This window comes from Schistocerca americana, chromosome 1 (genome assembly GCF_021461395.2).
Source record: "Schistocerca americana isolate TAMUIC-IGC-003095 chromosome 1, iqSchAmer2.1, whole genome shotgun sequence".
NCBI lineage: Eukaryota > Metazoa > Arthropoda > Insecta > Orthoptera > Acrididae > Schistocerca > Schistocerca americana.
In genome coordinates this window covers 752,604,187-752,623,668 of record NC_060119.1, presented here as the reverse complement: position 1 = coordinate 752,623,668, position 19,482 = coordinate 752,604,187, and the positions used below count along the sequence as shown (strand labels likewise).

The 19,482-nt window shown below is 37.9% G+C and overlaps 1 protein-coding gene across 1 annotated transcript in view; it reads right to left on the bottom strand.

Annotated features, from left to right (window-relative positions):
- Positions 1-19,482, bottom strand: part of LOC124611132 — a 236,098-nt gene that overhangs the window by 75,310 nt on the left and 141,306 nt on the right. The window contains exons 5-6 of the mRNA XM_047140217.1: positions 8,859-9,068; positions 7,710-8,443 (exon numbers count right to left, since the gene is read on the bottom strand). Coding sequence (XP_046996173.1) covers positions 7,710-8,443; positions 8,859-9,068 — 944 coding nt within the window. The remainder of the gene's footprint in view (positions 1-7,709; positions 8,444-8,858; positions 9,069-19,482) is intronic.

Here is a 19,482-nt window from a genome sequence, read left to right as displayed (position 1 = left end):
AATTTGAAAATAAGCATTTGCATTTGTGTTTCTTGAGTGACAGTACAGTCAATGGATACTGAAAAATGTACCATAATAGTCAAACCAAAAACAGTACAGTGTTACAAGTGAAATATGAGTGCCTACACACATCTGATAAGTGGTAAAATTGATTTTTATGTTGCAACAAAGTATCATTCATGTATAAGATACAGTTAACATTAAACAGAAAGCATTAATAAATGCTGAAAGAAAATTCTGAGAAGTTGCTTTTGTTTACTTAATTACAAAGAAAGTCCCATTAACTTTTCCATTCACTGAACACTTAAAACAAAACAGATCCTCCAATTACGGAGTGAAAATTAAACTTACCTGAAAAATATTATCTCTACCATGAGTCTGATTTCACACATCCAGAGGAAGATATGGGATTTTATAAATAAAAAAAAATAAAAAAATTATTGCTACAGCAGTTAAAATCTTTTACTTGATACTTGGGTAGCTGTAGTGTGGCATAGTGCAAAGAAGCAGCCTCCTTGAAGAATGTTTAGATCCACTATCAAGCACACCCAAGAAATGCTTGCTTCAACAGCTTTTTTTATTATGATATAAAAATTGAGGTACTATATAATAATAAAGAAATTTTAATAGCTGTCATGTGTAAAGGTTATGAATGTAAAATTCAACTAGTCCAGGAGACCCCACATGGAGACTTCTATGTGTCAACCCAACATCAGTAGTGTGGAAATCATCCTAGACAGATAACACAGGTTGTCTGGTAGCGACATTCTTTCCAAGCCTGTTCTCAGCATCATCTCAGTCTCGGTGGTGAAGAGAGATAGCAGAGCTGCTTACCAAGTGCAAACCACAGTACTGCAGCAAATTCTTGTACGAGCCACAAGAGAAGAACTACACTTTCTGGACACCAGCCAATATCAGCTATGCTGATATCAGCTTTTTATTGGGAGATTTTCACTGTCACTGTCAAGGGGCTACCATAATGCCAATGAAAACAGAGCTCTGCTCGAGAAATGGGCAAAGGCACACTATCTTCAGTTGATACATGACAGCAAACAGTAGGTGGAAAGAACAGCAGGTGAAGCAGGAATCAGAAAAATGGCTCAATACAAGGAAGTGTCATGGTAACAATACTAAACAACATGTACACAAATGGGTAGGCAATACAAAATTACACTGGGCAAGACATATATGCTGCCAACAGAGCAGTGGCACCCCAAGGTTAAAACTTTTCAGAGGTAAAAGAGAAACTGACAAAAACTCTGAACATAATCTATTTCTATTACAATGTTAACCACCTGAACCCAAATCACAGCAAGATGTCAGTCTGCAATTTCCACTTAAATAACCGAGAAACATTATGAGAACTCAATGTGTTGTGGTGACGTGTGGTAATGTTCACAGCTGAAATAAGTAGGAATGGCCCTGGGCTGTATTCTGACCTATAAACAGCACAACATCAACACCAAAATCAAGGTATGTGCCAAGAACAGCACTAGAAGGTCAAGGACATGCAGAACATGGGATGCCAAACCGTGATCATTGCTGAATTCCCAGTTATTGGTGAAGTCAGTTATGGCACCTTGTGTGTCTGTTGCAGAGTACACTGGTCTTATGTGGAGCGCATCTGCACATGTGAAGAAGGTGGACACTGCAGTGAACAAGCCAGAGCAGATGGCAATTGAACACCTGACATGCAGAAAAACTAAACTCTCAATGGTATTGTCCACCCCCCTCCCCATGTGCACTGAGACATTGTGTCACAGATGGTGTAGGTGAAGATGGAAACTCACTTCTGTCACCCAACACATGGATCACAGCCTCCTGGGAGATGTCTGCAGTCCAGGAAAAGCTCTGTCCAAAGGATGCAATGCAAGTCCTCATGGATCCCCAGAAGCAATGGACAGAAAGACTGAGAACAGAACTGGAGAACCCCAACAACCTCCCAGAAGAAGAGCCTGTCTTTGACAGTACATTCCCATACCCTGTGATGCAAACTTTGAACAGAATGAGGGGCAACTGCCATGTTGCAAGACCAACATGCTGTTGCTGGGTCGCCTCCTGGAGAGAGCCGATGTTTTAAGTGAATGTGGTGAGGTACAAGATCCAAACCCCTACAGTGCCACCTGTTGGATGAATCTTGCCTAATATAAGACCATTTTGCAGATGGTCTCTGGAAACAACTTGTTTAGATGGAAATTTTATATATGGTATAGTTCACAACACAGCTGTGATTAGAAGTGTGCAAGGGACTATATCAGTCATACACACTGCATAATGACAAACATTCACTATATCCTGTTTAGTGCACCATACATATTCATCACTACACATTTCAAAACAGCATTATTTTGCATACCTTCAAAGGCACAGATACTGAATCTGGTCACTGAAGAGCTGCAAAGTTTGTTACATCACCATACAGCACGTATTTCCTTTTGTTTCCTAGGTACCTAAACCTTTTTACCTCAACACTGGTGGTCACAGTATGCCACAAAAGCAATCCATGGTGCAAAACAGAACGAAAAAGTGGAACATCAAAATATATTTCAACGACAGTTATCTAATTGATGCATATTCCAATCAAAGTCACTTGTATTACCCATCCAAGGTGTAAACTACAAGAGTTTCATTGTTGTGCAAATATACCTGGCTTATGTGCAGCAACCGTTCCTTATCCTGCTAACCAATGCATCACCTAACAAAATTACTTATTCAAATTTCCATTTAAAGTATCCTGAAGTTCACCTTTAAAAACATATTCACTTGATTTTTTTTATTATTTAAATCATGAAATACAATTTGAAGCAATATGAAATTAAGGAATCAGTTAAAAAACCTGTAATTTTCATGGTAAAATTAAATATCAGCCAATAGAGCTCTTAACATTTTTATGGTGATTGTTACAGCTGTAATTTTCATCACGAGCTACTGCATTAAACACACTTACCTAGTGGCACGTGGGATCAACCTTTGCGCTGATGATGACCGTGGTATGTCATGACATGGGCTCCACAAGATACCAAAAGCAGTGGGGAATGATCTTGATTCTTGACTGTTTAACAGCAGCCTACAACTCACAGAGATTGGCCCGAACTGGATCCAAATCCTGCACATCTTGCTTGTCGACTTCTCAAATTCACTCAACACGACTGAGGTGAGGTGACCAGGGAGCCACACAAGCACCACTCATCCATGGAGTGTTCTGCTTGTCAAACCATACTAAGATCATTCAGGAGTGATTATGTGATGTTATCAGTTTCTTGTGGCATGCTGTACATACTACAGCCACAAGAGAAATCATTGACAAAAATTCATGATATGGTAATCAAGGTTGCCAAATAAAAAATTCATAAGAGTGCTGGGACTGTACACATCTCAACTGAGTGAGTGCATAATATCCAACATGGAGAATTGGCTATGAAGAAGTTGTGTGCGATGTGGGTGGCAAATTGCTCCCAGCTGACCAAAAGTACATCTACCACAATATTTCAAAACAACATCTGTTGAAGTTTAATAACAATCCACAAGAATTTCTGCACCAATTTGTAACTGTTGAGTGAACTTGGAGCCATCACTTCACACCCAAGTCAAAATGGCAGTCACAACAATGGACAATAGCTAGTGAAAGTGCCCTGAAGGCAAAGAACATTTTGTCAGGTGGTGGATGGTGGCCCCTTTTTTTTTTTATTTTTTATTTTATTTTATTTTATTTTTTTTTTTTTGGAGGGGGGGGGGATTCCCAAGGAACAACCCTTATAGATTACCTGTACAAAGGTAGAACCCTAACTGGATCCTATTATGCTTCACTGTTGGAGCATTCAATACTTGCATGGCTAAAAAAGGACTTAAGTGCAAAGAAGTGCTATGTCACCAGGATAATGCACCATCCCTTACATCAGTGACAACACTGGCAAAAGCACATGAATTGGGCTTTCCTCATCTACCCTATTCACCAGACTCAGTCCCAAGTGACTTCTTCATGTTACTTAACTTGAAACTTTGCCCTACTGGGAAGAAACATTCATCGGAAGAGGAACTGATAGTTGCAATCAATGAGTTTTTTCAGAGTCTGCCAGAACCAATATTTCTGATGGGATGAAAAAACTGGAGGATCACTGGACTAAGAGTTTATCCTTCAAAGGAGACTACATCATGAACCAAGGTGGGTAAGGCGAGTTGGTTACAGAACAAACATTTTTCCCTGCTTTTTTTACCAGACACATAAGCCCACCCTTGTGTATGGTGCACCTTGCCCACCCTCCACTGACTGCTGTCCTGGCAAGTAGTACAATGTTCAATGATATTCCAGTCACATGACATATGAAACTATTCCACTCACTATGGTGACAGGAGTGCCCTTTTTCTAACACAGCAGCTATCTACTACAAAACCTTATGTGTGTACACTAATGCTGACATAAAACTAAGTTCTGGCCAGAATGATCATCAGCATCTACAATAGAGCTTTTTTCCCTCTCTCAATGTAATGGACATCAAATATAGGAAAGTGATTTTTTGTTAACTCATCCTAACATACAATGCCGTTTCAGTTACCTGCGTATCAAAATGGCAAGGACTTTACATAAATGGGTACTCTGTCCTAACAAACACATTTGACACAAAATCACCTTGCAGGTATGGAACTATCAGATGATTTAAGTTTTCTCACCCAAGGACTTGTTGATATGGTTCTCAGGCATTACTTCACATGTATCTTGCACAAACTCATCTTCATTAGAAGAGATTATGCAACTGCTAGTGTACTCCCACAACGCCACTTATGCGCTAGTATGCGGCAGCCATGTGAACCACAGAAACTTTGGGAGAAAGAGCAGTTCATACAGTAGCAAAGCTGAATTTCCTCAATGCAAGAGTACCCATATTAAGGGGCAAGGGGGTCCACTGCCCCCTCCCCAGTTCTTGAGGAAAGGAAAAAATGTAGCCTAGTCAGGTGTTTTCCTTTCAACAAAACGATTTAAAAGTTGGTATTATGCTGGTTTTTAATGGGATCGGAACTGGAACTTTTTTATGGCTTCTTACAAGATGCTATTCGTCTTTCAAAGTATTAAAAATATGCCATACCCCCGTGCCTTGCCACCCTATAAACTACTGTATTAGCCCTTGCCTCAATGTAATTACACCCAACCCTAAGTGGTGCATTCTTATGAACAGCTGCTCTTTTGCATAGTAGTGATGACTTATTCATCATGCACAACGGTAATTTCCCAGTCGGAGGACGAAGTTGTGAAAAAGAAATTACTGTTACACTGCCATTTTGTTTATCTGTTGATGACCAATGTAATCCCATTCACACTTTGGTGTATTTTGGTACCTTGCTACCACCAGCATGCATTAGGTACAGTAAATCGCACAAGCTACATATGTTTCTGGTGTAAATTGTGTCTTTCTTTTGTGTGCATGATTTGTATGGCCCTTTTCTGCACACACACATAAAATCTCATTCACACTACTGTCATTGAAGAATTGTGCTCAACACAACAGAGCAAAACTTGTACTTGGGTGAATGGTAATGCTTTTCCAGTCTTTTCAATCTTCAGAAATGACCAGAAACATTTGGTAGAATAATAACACTCTCCAAAATTTGGATCTTATATTTGATTCCTTGGAGTAGGTAGGAACACAGGTGGAATTTGTATCTATTGATATTCTTGTTGGAACAATCTTGAGTTGGCGAAATACACAAATTGGCAGAACACTGGAAGGAAACCTAAGGATTCAAACTGTGAAATTTTTTGCTGCTATTACAATGTGATCACACTGAAATGAGACCAGGGTTCATCATCTTGTCAAACATAAGGTATCAGAGACATTTGATCATACTATACGCTGGATTAAGGCGAGAAATTTTTTTATTTCACTGCTGCAATGCAACTGCCATTTGTTGTCCCCTGCTTAAACTGACCACGAAACAATATTTTATTTCTGGTTCACTGAGAAGCAACATAATCTTTATAGCTCTCTTTCTGGTGGTAGTGGTTGTATTACTGTAAAGAGAAAAAATATTCACCATCATCTGATTGCTAACTACTGTATCTCCTATAAGTTTTGAGGTAATTGTTAAGTTTTTAATTAATTATTTATCTTTGCCTTACAGCTGTAGTATTTTCCTTGCCAGACGCAATGACAATCATGGTGTAACCTGTATTCAACAGTATGACTGCATTTCATTTTGGTTAAGGTCATGTTCTTTTTCGTTCTATCAAAAATGTCCTCTGTAGCCTGTTTTGTTAGATTGCACATCTCTCTTATGATATTTACAATAATACCTTTGGTAAAATGTGTTAACTGGAATTATGAAACTGCTATCCTTGCAATGTGATGTCACTGCAATATGATGATACTCTCTGCAAGAAAGATTTGAAGCTCTCCTGGAAATATTCAAACCTAACATTGTTGGAATTTTCTTTCTGAAACCAACTTGCTTACATTAAAAGTGTTTATAGCTAGGCCTATAATTATTAATAATAAATATTATAATAACCATTACTTGTTACTATAATATTAGTATCAGGTTGTTACGGTTTTATACTACATTCACAATGTGCATTACAAATATGAATTATTTCAGCTTTAATGATAGTTGAGGAAAGAAGCTGCAGCTTAAAGAACACCCAAGTCTCATGAGTTTTAGTCATCATTGAAACGTTCAATTTAATTGTTGCAGCTAAGTTAAATGAAGAGTGTCATTGAGTAGTACTCTGGTACACAAAGAAACATCAAAGTTGACCAGGATGTCATCTGGTCCAAGTTTTAGTTTCTTCAGCTTCTCAGTGAAATGTCCCGAGACCTTTATGTCCTTCCTAGAAAGTGTTCTGAGGAGCAATGGGTACTCAACCTGTTATATAAGAAGTGTAACAGAGTCAATTACTTGACGAAGTGACAATAGGAAAAGGAATGTCGGGTAAGGCCTGTTTTCTTTGTATGGGTATTGATTGTTGTTTGCTGCACAGTGTCTATGTTTCCTCTTATCAATATGTATGATGGCCAATTCATTACATTGCTGGTGTTACTCTCCTATAAAGTATAATTAATAACCTGCTCTTCGTAACACAGTATGCCCACATTCTCACTAAAGACCTTTAAAGATTTCATAATACTTCTTGAAGATGTCTGTATTTCTCCCTGGAACACACTATATTTGAAATATTCACAACCAATAAACACATGTTAGGTCTTTCAGAGAGATTTTGACAACTGTATTGAAGAACTTCCATCATGTTGGAGTAGGTGTGGGCCAGCAACTTCTCTATGTGCTGTAACTATTAATTGCACATTTTTGACATGGTTTTCAAATCTTCGAAATACCATTTTTGACTATGATATGATGATCTGAAAAAGGGTCTCGGTCCAAATCTAGTCACTGAGCGCAAAGAACGTAAAATTTGCAATTTTGGACTGGTTTCTGTTGTACTGAACTGTATATAAATTGTTTGGTAATTTCTCCGTGCTCTGAAGTGCACAAACTAATGAAATCATTTCCTATAAAGTTATATACGTTTCTAAAATGATGATTAAAGCACTGATGCCAGTTTACAAGATGAGATAAACTAAAATACAAACTATTTAGTTGAGGCATATGCTACATCTAATTTATAGATATAGCACACGCAATCAAAACTTCAACTTAGCTGCATTGAACTACATTTGCAGTAACAAAAATATTTAGCAATGATAAAGAAATTAACTAACCTGTAATGTCTTTTCAACACTGGAGATTTTGAGCGTGACCTCAATGGATGATATCGTTTTTTTGTATATCTGCTTTGGAGGTTGCAACGAGATGGGGAATGTGTTGGGCTGTGGGAAGTGACAGTGGAACACTTCTTCACAGCTGACTGTAGTCTTTTACGACTATGCCAGGAACGTGATGGGCTTGGTGAGCTACTACTGCCACCTCGTCTCGATTTTCTTTCATAATGCACAGCACGTGGCTTATATCTTAGAGGTGCACTGCTGTGCGGAGAACGTTTCAAACCTTTATGAGAGCTCAGCTGTTTTGTTGATGGAAATGGAAGAGAACGATTTGGAGAAATAGATGAAGATCTCTGATCATGTGTTTTAAGTGATGGAGATCTCTTCATACTTGAGCAGTGTGCAAGATAATCTAATGTTCGTAATGTTTTCTTTTTAGATTTGAGATAATCATCAGAAGAAAAAGAAGAGACATCAGACAGATCATCTTTTCCATTATCTTCTTTCTTTTTCTTATCATATCTCTTTTTTGTCTTTTTCTTCTTCTTCCTCCTGTTTTTCCTTCTTTCTTTCTTATAGTCAATGTCATTTTCACTTAATTCTGCTGTGACAGCCTTGTCAACTGATTCTACACGTGGTGGAGATGTCATGCTATCAGGGGAAATGGCTTCGAGAGAATCACATGCTTCAAGAGCTTCCAGATTTTGAATTATACTCTTAACCAGGATAACCTAAACAAAAAGAGAAAACAAAATAAGGAAGGAATGTAGATCTTACAGTCTGTAGATAGAATTTAATGCAAAGTTCATAAATTTTTTACGTAATTTGAATCAAAGTTAATTTAGTTTGGATGTCACACTATGTAAATGAATAATGACCAAATAGTTTCTTCATGCTTTATATTTTACTACTTGATACAAACTTCACAGAACAAAAAATTATGAATATCCAACCATCTGTACAATTAATTAATCTTATATTGAGACACAAAATTTTTGTTGGTGAAATCTATGAATAATAAAGAAACAATTTAGGAGCTATTTCATGCATTCACTTAGCAGTAAAGAGAAAGATATATAGGAAGGGTGAAGAAAGATCAAAAATAATAATGCACAGACAAAGCATGAAAACCTAATATCTGATTACCTCTTCAATATCACTCGATGGCCTGCGAGATAATCTTTGTTCATCAAGTGGTGATCTCCTCTCAAAAATAACTGTTTCACAACTAGAAAGAGATGCCTCTGACGAAGCATGTTTAAGAAGTGCAGTTGATTCATTTTCTGATACGGCTGCTTCACTGTCCTCAGGTACTGGCTCTGGAACTTCCTCCTTAAGAATGGTACCTACCTGAAACTAATTTCACAGAACTTACAACTTCGTATTCTGTAAATTGTCCATCATTGTTTCAGAAAAATGCTATGCAAGTTTGAGCATGGCAGAAACAAAAATAAGTAAAAACAATGTTAAAACTTCTGGTGTGCATACTGACTGCAAATCACATATTACAGATCTTTTATGTTGCATAAGATTCGTAACATTTGTTCTGCATATTACTGCTGACTTCAATGATGAAAGTATCTAAATATCAGCTTATGTTGCTCAATTCCATTCATTACTGTCATCTGGGACAATATTCTCCATCAATTCTACACCCAGACACAAAGTATTTATTGCAAGCAAGCTAAAACTTCTCACATTGTTTATTTTTACACATAAAATGAAAAGGTTTGAAAGGATCAGAAGTTGACATCTTAACTGAACTGAACCTAAGTACCCATAAAGGAAAAGTTACATTTTGGAATGTGAAGAAGACATATTTTACTCCACTCCTTTCCATAAGTAATCTCTGGTTGGCTAGTAATAACCATTACCTACAAAACATTACAAACAACTATTGCATTCAGTGGATCCAGCAATGCTGAAATGGAGGACGTATTGGTACTTTGCTCACAAGAACAGCTCAAGCCTGCTAGCCCACAAGTGCAGTGCCAACTGCAGGATCCTGGAAATCCTGCTGCCAGTGATACGTGGTTACTACCATTCATGAGAAGGTAAGTGCTACTCTTACTGCATGAGTCTGCTTTTATGTTTTTGAAATAAGGTAAGTGAGCAAGAGGATTTTCGGATGTATTTTTTACTGCGTTTCAATTCAATCAACAAAGTGTCAATGTACTGAACTACAATAAACAAGGGTAGGGCAGCTAGCTGCAGTCAGGAGGTTAGACAGAGGGTGGGGGAGGAGGAGGAGCATCTTTTCAGCCCAGTAACCAATATAAAATAAAATAAAATGGTGTTCAGCCCACAATGCAGCATTAGAAATTTATTGAAAAACTACCCAAGGATTCCTTATTGAAATTAGTGAAATTATTTTAAAGTGAAATTAATTACTAAACCAAAGACTTTTATTATCTGTGAAATCAGCTGCATAAGAAAGACAGTAAGTTAGTCCGGACAGAAGTTTGTACATGGGTAATTTCCCACATTAAGATAGCGCTTCTTGAGTCAGCATGCCGCCTGGCCGACATACAATGCACAACATCACCAATGTTAATAACTTGTGCTTCCCATCAAAGAGTCCGGGAGTTCTTTCCACAAATCATAAAAAAGGGATGAAACATCTAAATGAATATGCTTGCTATGCACAGATTACAAGACAGTAAAATTGCTGAGACAAAAAAAGAGGTGCTCCCGCACCATCCACCTGAGACAAAAGAATTGTGGTGTTGTAAAGAGTAAATTTATATTAATGACTAACAAAAAACTTTTTAAAGAATTAATTCAGCCTGTAATATTGTTACCAGAGAAGACACCCACGTGTGTCTGAACAGGCTGGTGCAAGTTTTCAATAAAATGTCACTTTGGTGATTTCGTGTCACTAGCTTATCCCAACAATCTTAGCAGGAAAAGGGGATCTACATTTTCACATAGAACCCAAACCACATGTTGAATCTTCAAATTCTTCAAATCACTGAGATGAAGGTAAGGTTGAAGAAGATTGAAATATTTCATGGTCTGATTGGGATTCAATATCTCAAGATTTTCGTTCCTAGGTACACACTTTATCACTTGGCACAAAATCAACAATCTACAACCAAATTATGTGTAAGCTAATAAGCAAACAAGTCAATGCAAAATAATTCTCTCTGTTTACTACAGGCTTGGATCCAGCAATCATTTCCCTATGTGATCTGATCTTACGAGGAGACCTTACGGACTGGCCCTATTTGATTTTCTTCACACTTATAGAATTTGTACAGCAAGAATCCCTCATCCTCCTCCATCTTCTAGAGCCATCACAGTAGGAAATGGAGAGTGTGTGTGTGTGTGTGTGTGTGTGTGTGTGTGTGTGTGTGTGTGTGTGTGTCACAAATCTGTGAGTCTGGGCATGTTTTATGGATGGCATTTGGACTGCTATGACTACTATGCAATTCACAATTAAGTGTCTGGCAGAGGATTCACAGAAGCACTTTCACTCTATTTCTCCACTCTTCATCTCTAGAACTGCATGCAGGTAAAACAAAGATTTAAATCTTTCTGTACAAACTCTGATTCCTCTATTTTTTCCCCCTAGATAGCTGAGTCTCAACAAAATATTTTCATATTTGGAGGAGAAAGATGGAGATTGAAATTTCACTAGAAGATCTCGCCACAGTGAAAATTGCCCCCCCCCCCCCTTTTTACTGACCGCCACCCCAACTTGCATATTATGTCTGTGACATTCTCTCCCATATTTCACAATTATACAGAATGAGCTGCCCTCCTTTGAACTTTTTCAATGCCCTCTGTGAACCCTATCTAGTAAGGATCCCATATCACGCAGCAATATTCCAGAGGATGGACACGTGTAGTCGAGGCAGTTTTGTTTGTATGCTTGTTGCAGATTTTAAGTGTTCTACCAATAAATTACAGTCTTTGGTACACTTCTCCAACAGTATTATATATTTGATTGTTCCAATTCAAGTTATTTGTAACTGTAATCCGTAAGTATTTAGTTGAATCCACAGCCTCTGGATTTGAGTGATTTTTTGTGTAACTGGAATTTAGTGGATTCCTTTTAGTACTCATGTGGATAACTCCACATTTTTCATTATTTAATACCAATTATCATTTTTCACAACATACATATACTATGTCTAAATCATTCTGCAATGGATTGTTGCATCTGTTGATGAGACAATAAATGTCATCGCAAGAATGATATTTTCCGAATCCGTGCTGAGTATGTATCAACAGATTGTTGTATCTGTCATGTCTGTGGTGGAGTGAAGGTTGTGGTGGTATCATTGTTGAGTATAAAACACGCAGTTCTGAAATTTGTGTGCGTGCACGCATCTGCTTCTGTGCGCGTGTATGCACCCCTGCTTTCTATATAGTACCTCTACCTCATCTTAAGTATGCCTGCAATTCTGTATGTCTGTTTATGTGTATGAGTTATCATATACCACATCTTTCATTTCTGTGATGTGCTGGAAATAATTGAAGCAGAAGTATTAAATATCAGTACTGTATTAAAATGCAACACTAACTGCTTGCAGAAAAAAAATTTCCCACAAGAGCTCATTTACATCAATTTCCTCTTGTATAATAAATTTCTTCATCATGTGTATCCAGTCTTATTTTGTATTTTATACTTCTGGTTTAGAACCTCTGGATGCAACATATGCATAACATTTACACTTCTCCTGTGGTCATCGCAAATTTGTGGAGAGAAAGGCTGAAATACTGGCACTGCCACTCAAGTGTGATCTTATATTATGTCCTTCATCACTGAGAGTGGTATTTTTGTTGATATTCATTCCCATTTTACTGTCACAGTTACTGCTCATACTTTATTGTCTTCAAGGATGGAACTTAAATGCACACTTTCCTATCTGTTCTGGATGTTGGCAACCATCTTGGCAGTGCTTTCCCTGTCACTTGCAGCAGCTCTAAAAAGCTCTGTAGATGTTTTAGAGGGTCACGTTCTGATGTTCTTAAGTGAGGATATTCTTCTCTGGCTAATGCTTCTCTTCCCTGGTATTTTTCCTTGCAGGATGGTCTGGAGGAGATGGTAACTGTCGTTGTTCCGCATGATGTGTCCCAGGTAATGGAGCTTTCTTGCTTTCACAGTGGCCAGTACTTCTTTCTGTTTCTTCATTTTTCGTAGAACCTCGACATTTGTGATATGTGCTGTCCACAGTATTCTTAACCTTCTCCTTTAAGCCAACGGTTCTGTCAAGTGTCCATGTTTCAACATCATACAAGAGGGTGGAAAATACATAGCAGCGTAGAAGTCTGATCTTAGTCGGCATTGTTAAGCCATGATTTGTGAAAAGGTTGCTCATCTTATTGAAGACAACCCTGGCTTTTCCAATTCGAGTTCTCACCTCATCAGAAAGATCCCACTGGTCATTTATTGTAGTGCCATGGTACCTGTATTTATGTACTTGCTCTATGTGATTTTGGCCTATCTTAATGTGGCATGCAGGGACTCTGTTTTTACTGCTTGTTGTTGTTTTCATTTCTTGAGAGTTGACATCTAGACCATATTCAGAGCTTTTTTGTGCAAGTTTATCACAAGGTACTGCAAACTATCCTCACTATCAGAAAATATTACTGTGTCGTCGACATTTCAGATGTTGTTGATATATTTTCCATTTAAGAGCAGTCCCACCTTTACTTCATCAAGAGCTTCCTTAAAGATGTGTTCTGAATAGATGTTGAAAATCAGTGGAGATAATATACAACCCTGCCTTACACTTCGTAGAATGTCTATTTCTTCTGTATTTCCTCTGTCCAGCCTCACAGAAGCCGACTGATTCCAATATAGGTTCACAATTATACGTAGGTCTCTATCATGCAAATCAATGCTTCTTAAAACGTCAACAATCTTCTGGTGTTTTACTGTATCGAAAGCCTTCTGATAATCAATAAAGCAGGCATAAATGTCCCATTCACAGCTTTGCACCTTTGAAATAGTACCTGGACACTAAATAATGCTCCGCATATGCCAAACGCATTTCTGAAACCAAACCATGTAGAAGAAATTTGTTCTTCACAGATCTTGTAGATTCTTTGGTGAATGAACCTCAGAAATATCTTTCGAAAGTGACTCATGAGGCCGATGGTCCTGTATTCACCACAAGTCTTAGTTCCGGGCTTTTTGGGCAATGTAATAAAATTCGGATTTAAGCCAGTCCCGTGGAATGTTACCCGAGTCGTAGATGTCACTGAATATTGCAGTCAACCATTTTAAATTATCCTCACAGAGCAGCTTGAGAATTTCGGCATTCACATTGTCAGGACCAGGTGATTTACCTTCTTTCATTCCATTTATCACATCTTGTACTTCTTCCAGCAGAATTCTAGGTCCTGTTTAGCAAATATATTTGAGGAAGTTCTGGGCAGTTGTCATAAAAAGAGTTGTTTTATGTATGTTTTCCACATTTCTTAAAGTTCACCTTGTCCAACTATTATTTTTCTTCATTATTCGCCAACCTGTTTCCTGTCGTTTTTCTGTAATTTCCTGTCACTTCCCTGACTTTTTTTTTATGAATATTAAAACTGTCATGTTTCAATTGTAATTTCTCTATTTCATTGCACTGTTCCTGTATTTCTCTTTCCTTAGCTTCTCGTATCCAATTCCTGATCTCCTTGTTGATATTCTTGTATTCATCAGGATTACTTTTCACTTTCCTCCTGTCCATCATTTTAAGTCTCTTCAGCCGTCCATGACTTCTTTTTGGTGACACTGGATTTCAGATGATCTTCTTTAACTGATTACACTACAGAGTATATCTTTTTAATTTTCTCTTCGGTGCACAAGTTACCTGACACAGACTTTAGTTCATTATTAAGATGGACTCCTGCAGTTTCTCTTACGGAAGATTCTTTCAGTTTGTGGATATCATACTTTGAGTTTTTTCTTTTGAGCTGTCTTCATTCTGATTTTAAGGACACCAACTAGGGGAATGCAGGCTGAGTTAATGTCAGAAACTGGATAGGCTTTCACCGAGAGACAACTGTTTCTATATCTTTGATTTATCAAAACATAATCAATCTGATTCTGGGTAATATTTTCATCTGAATCTCTTGCGGACTTCCAGGTGTAGAGACGTCTGGGTGGTAGTGTGAAGAATGTGTTAGTTATTAGGGATCTCCACTCTCCTGCAAATGCACTGAGTAGTTCGCCTGTCTCATTCCTTTCACTAAGACCATAGTGACCTATAACGTAGCCTTCGGATCTCCTTCCTATTTTGGCATTAAAATCTCCCACAATCATCATAAGATCTTTCTTTGGTAGTTGTTGCTAAACACCTGAGATTTGGGAATAAAATTCTGCAACTTCTTCATCACTAGGGTCTGTTGTTGGAGCGTAGACCTGAATAATGTTCAGTTGTGCGCGTAGAGCACTTATTTGGAGTAACATCACTCTCTCTGAAACAAGTACACAATTAGTGACACATTCTGCAATTGCTTTCTGTGGTGTCACCGCCGGACACCACACTTGCTAGGTGGTAGCCTTTAAATCGGCCGCGGTCCGGTAGTATACGTCGGACCTGCGTGTCGCCACTGTCAGTGATCGCAGACCGAGCGCCACCACACGGCAGGTCTAGAGACTCGTACTAGCACTCGCCCCAGTTGTACAGCCGATGTTCATAGCAATGGTTCACTGACAAATACGCTCTCATTTGCCGAGACGATAGTTAGCATAGCCTTCAGCTACATTTGCTACGACCTAGCAAGGCGCCATAGCTTTGATAATTAATATTGTGAAGCATGTATCATCAAGAGCGATGTTCTACAATTATGGATTAAAGTTAAGTATTCCAGAAGCTACGTACTTTTCTTTATAGCATTCATTAGGTATCCTGTTTCAGACCTCACGCCAGCCTGCGTGAGTTTAAGCGCGTGCCTTTCGGCTTCCTCTCATTGTGTCTAGGCTGTCTTGTCTAGACACAACACTTTCGATACTATAAATCCTACTCCAGACTTATACTGACCTTTAGATGTTACTGAGTAACAAATTCTGTGTTCATTGATGTTACAAGAACCTGAACCTGGCCATCATATTCCACTAATGCTCATGGTCTTAATGCTCATTCTTTCCATTTCTTTGATAGCATTGTTGATTTTTCCAGCCTAAGTCATTGTCTTCACATTCCATGTACTTATCTTTATACTATTTTTCAATGATAATCTCTTCGTTGTGACAGCTCCGAATCTTAAGTATGCACAATTTTTTATACATGCCCATCAATATTGTTCTACATGCTCCTGTTATTGAAATTATGAAGTAGGTGTTTCTCTGTTGTTTCACAAGGCACATAGCTGCATTTATGACTTTCAGAGTTCTTATTTTAGTAATTTTAACAGGCACTATGTTACAGACAGTGTTCTTGCTGTAACAGAAATTCCCAAAGAAGTCTATATAGAGTCCACGGGTTGCATGTCAGCAGCTGTGGGGGGAATGGGATGCTTAGGGGTGTGTTATATGTAAATGGGGGTCAATGAGAGAGAATCCCATTTAGGTAGGTCACAACCAATATTCCAAATTATTCTCACACAGCTGGATCTTGCTCCCATGTACGCCACTATTCCTTTTATAGGCTACGAGAGGGGGTGGAGCAACTCTTATTTTTGCTTGCAGCATTCCATAAAATACTTATCCTCTGGTCGTTATCTGAGGAGTGGAAAGAGTATCTGGTGCTGCCTGCCATGGGCCAGGAACAGTTTTGTCACTCATCAAGAGGTGTATTAATTTGTGACACAAAACTGCACAACAATCACTTCAATCACTTCACTACTGCTAAATACTTAAGGCTTTGGGTTACATCTCTGAGGTTGGCAGTTGCTGGACACAAAGCATGAGCGGGCCAGAGTCAATCAACTTCTACCAACTTCTTCTGTCAATCCAGAACTAGGAAGGCCTCCATCTCTTTGTGGAGAGAAGTACCATAGAATTAAGGTGAATCAATGTCATGTTGTTTGTGAATGTCAGAGAACAATAAGTAAATTATTTTTTATCACATTTTCCTTTTGTAGTTCCTTCAATTGTGTAGAAAGACATCAGTCATACTTAAGGTTGAGAGCATTGACTCATTGCTATGTTTTGTCACATTTACCAAAGTAACTTAATTGATTCTAAAAAGGCCTGAATGTAAAAGTAGGCGTAAACAGTAAAATGTTGATTATTTGAAGTTTGACTTCAATCCATCACTGTTGGACAAAATATTACCTATGGGCCTTTTATGCAACAAACTGTTAAGCAATGGTGCTATGGAACCAACCAAGTTGGAGGATCATCTGAGCAGGTGTCACTCTGATAAAACAGGTAAGGATCTGAAAAGCTTTCAAATAGTTAAAAAAAGAACTTCAAATTGAGACCCACTGTGACAATACATTCACCTCAACATCACAAAGAGACTATGATAGTTTGAGGGCGTCTTACAATATCTCACTGCTTACAGCAAAATCTGCAAAACCACATAGTATCAGGGAAAGGTAATTTTGCCAGCCATTAAAGAGGTTCTACACGCTGTTTTAAACAAACTTGCTTATGATACAGGGTGCCTACTCAAAAGAATTCCTTTGAGCAACAACAAAGCTCAAAGATGAATTGACAAAATGAGTTATGATACTGTAAGCATCTTATGTAATTATCTGCAAAAAGAAATATCTCTACATATAACTCGATGAGTCAACTTTACCTGGTAATTGTTATTAGCAGATGTTTATTTTGAGATTAAACTGCAGTTACAAGGTGAAAGACTAAATCTGATAAAAACATAGTCCATCATTTCAGTTTTTCTTGCTAGAGCTAGACTATTGGGAGAAAATAATGGATGCCATGAATTTTCACCGTTTCCTAATTTGTCACAGTCAACTGTCAGGTTGATGACATTTCATCCTACATTCAACATTTAAATGTGCTTCACAAGGCTATGAAATTGGGTATGAGGATGTTTTTACTACTGAAATACCACAAAGATTTATTAATCTGTACAATGTTATTGAAGAAACTGATGTCATATTACAACAACTGATAAAAGTAAGCACTAATGAGGAAATTAGGGTGTAGTTTAGGATGGGATATGAGCAATTCTGGCTTCAGAGAGAGATACCTGTTACTTATCCTGTGTTACATACTACTGTGAAAAAGTTTTTGATAGCTCTTCCATCTTCATATCTTGAAAGGGTTTCAGTGTCATATTCAATACAGATTGGAAATCATAGACTGTTGAGATTTTATGCTGAACTTAACTAAATTTAAGCCATAGATTGTATATTTGCTAATAAAGCTTAAAGTGATTAACACAACACATTTCTTTTAAGTTTCTCAATCCACATTTCTACTGTTCAACCTATCAAAGAGAGTAGCACTGTATCAGCTGTCCCAAAACACACACAAAGTTGATGAATTTGTACAAATTCATTATATGAAAGGCAGGAGGGATGCACCAAAAATGGAAAAATTTGGCACGTGGTCTTTGAGACAAAATGGTTTGGGGACCTCTGCTCTAGACAAGGAATAAGAAAGTAATTCAGTAAAGTCAAGCTTGAGAAACCCTTTGAGAGAGTTGTTTTCCAAGTTCAATGTCCTTAACAGTCCTAGAAAATTTTCTAAAACCATAATACAATTGGATAAACCTAAAAAAAAATCTACTCAACAAGGGGTGGTAGGAGTAAACACACAAAAGTTTACAAAATGTGCAAGCTTTCCGAGCCAAGTGGCTCATTCTTCCGGCGGAAGGGTTGAAAGGGAAAGATGAGGGATGAAACAAAAGGACTTGTGGGTTTTAGGACATCAGGAGGATTATGGTACAGTCGCAAACAACCACAGCTCAGGGGAGACTTACACGAGATGAGAAGGAAATACCATTTTTTCTGTTGGTTATCACTACTTTACTTCTTGTTATTCCTTTGCATGCATGAAAAAATACCAAACTTAATAATGTTTCATTTTATGCAGTATCCTTTAGGGCATCTTATGTGGACATAATTGTTTGTTGCTCTGGCATTACAGCCTAGACCATTTTAGTCTTTGTCAAGGCAAGAATTTCACTGAATTCTGATTGTGAATGTATGCCTATTTATTTTTGGAGGTGGCAAAACTGTATAACTGCAAGCCATACTGATGTTCAATGCTCATGCATCACAGCTGGTATAACTAGCACAACAACACCACTCACAGATCAAACTTTAAGTGTCAGAGATAAAATGTTGCAAGGATTGATTGTGAACTCACAAAGAGCCACTCACCAAACTGCAAATCCACAATGATTATGAGTCCAGCTGTTCAATGTTCACACTAGTGGCTGTTGCAAGAATGCCACATAGTAAAGACTCTTAATCAGAATTTCTAATGAAAGCAAAACTGTAAGCTGAGAGTATTCCATGGAATGTCTACATGGATACCATCATCCCTGTTGATCAAGAAGTGTAGCGATTTTATTTTGAATAATTCCTTGATCACAGAATCCCAAAAGGATGAAGCTGATACCAGTATTTGGACACAGTCATACTCTGTGGTCATGCAAGTAGAAACTGAATGGTCAGTCATTGCAGATTTGTTCAGTTGTAAGAGGCAGATATGCTGTCGGTGTTTAATGCAACATTCTTGTACAGTGCATACAAGTTGACACATATAACATTTACCATGCTGACTTGGAATTTTATTGTTTTCCATCATTTGTAACAGAAGAATATCATCATTAACCATTATTAACAGTTCTCCAGCACCGTCACCTAAATGGTGGCAAGAAGGTATTTTTCACTTGATGTTTCT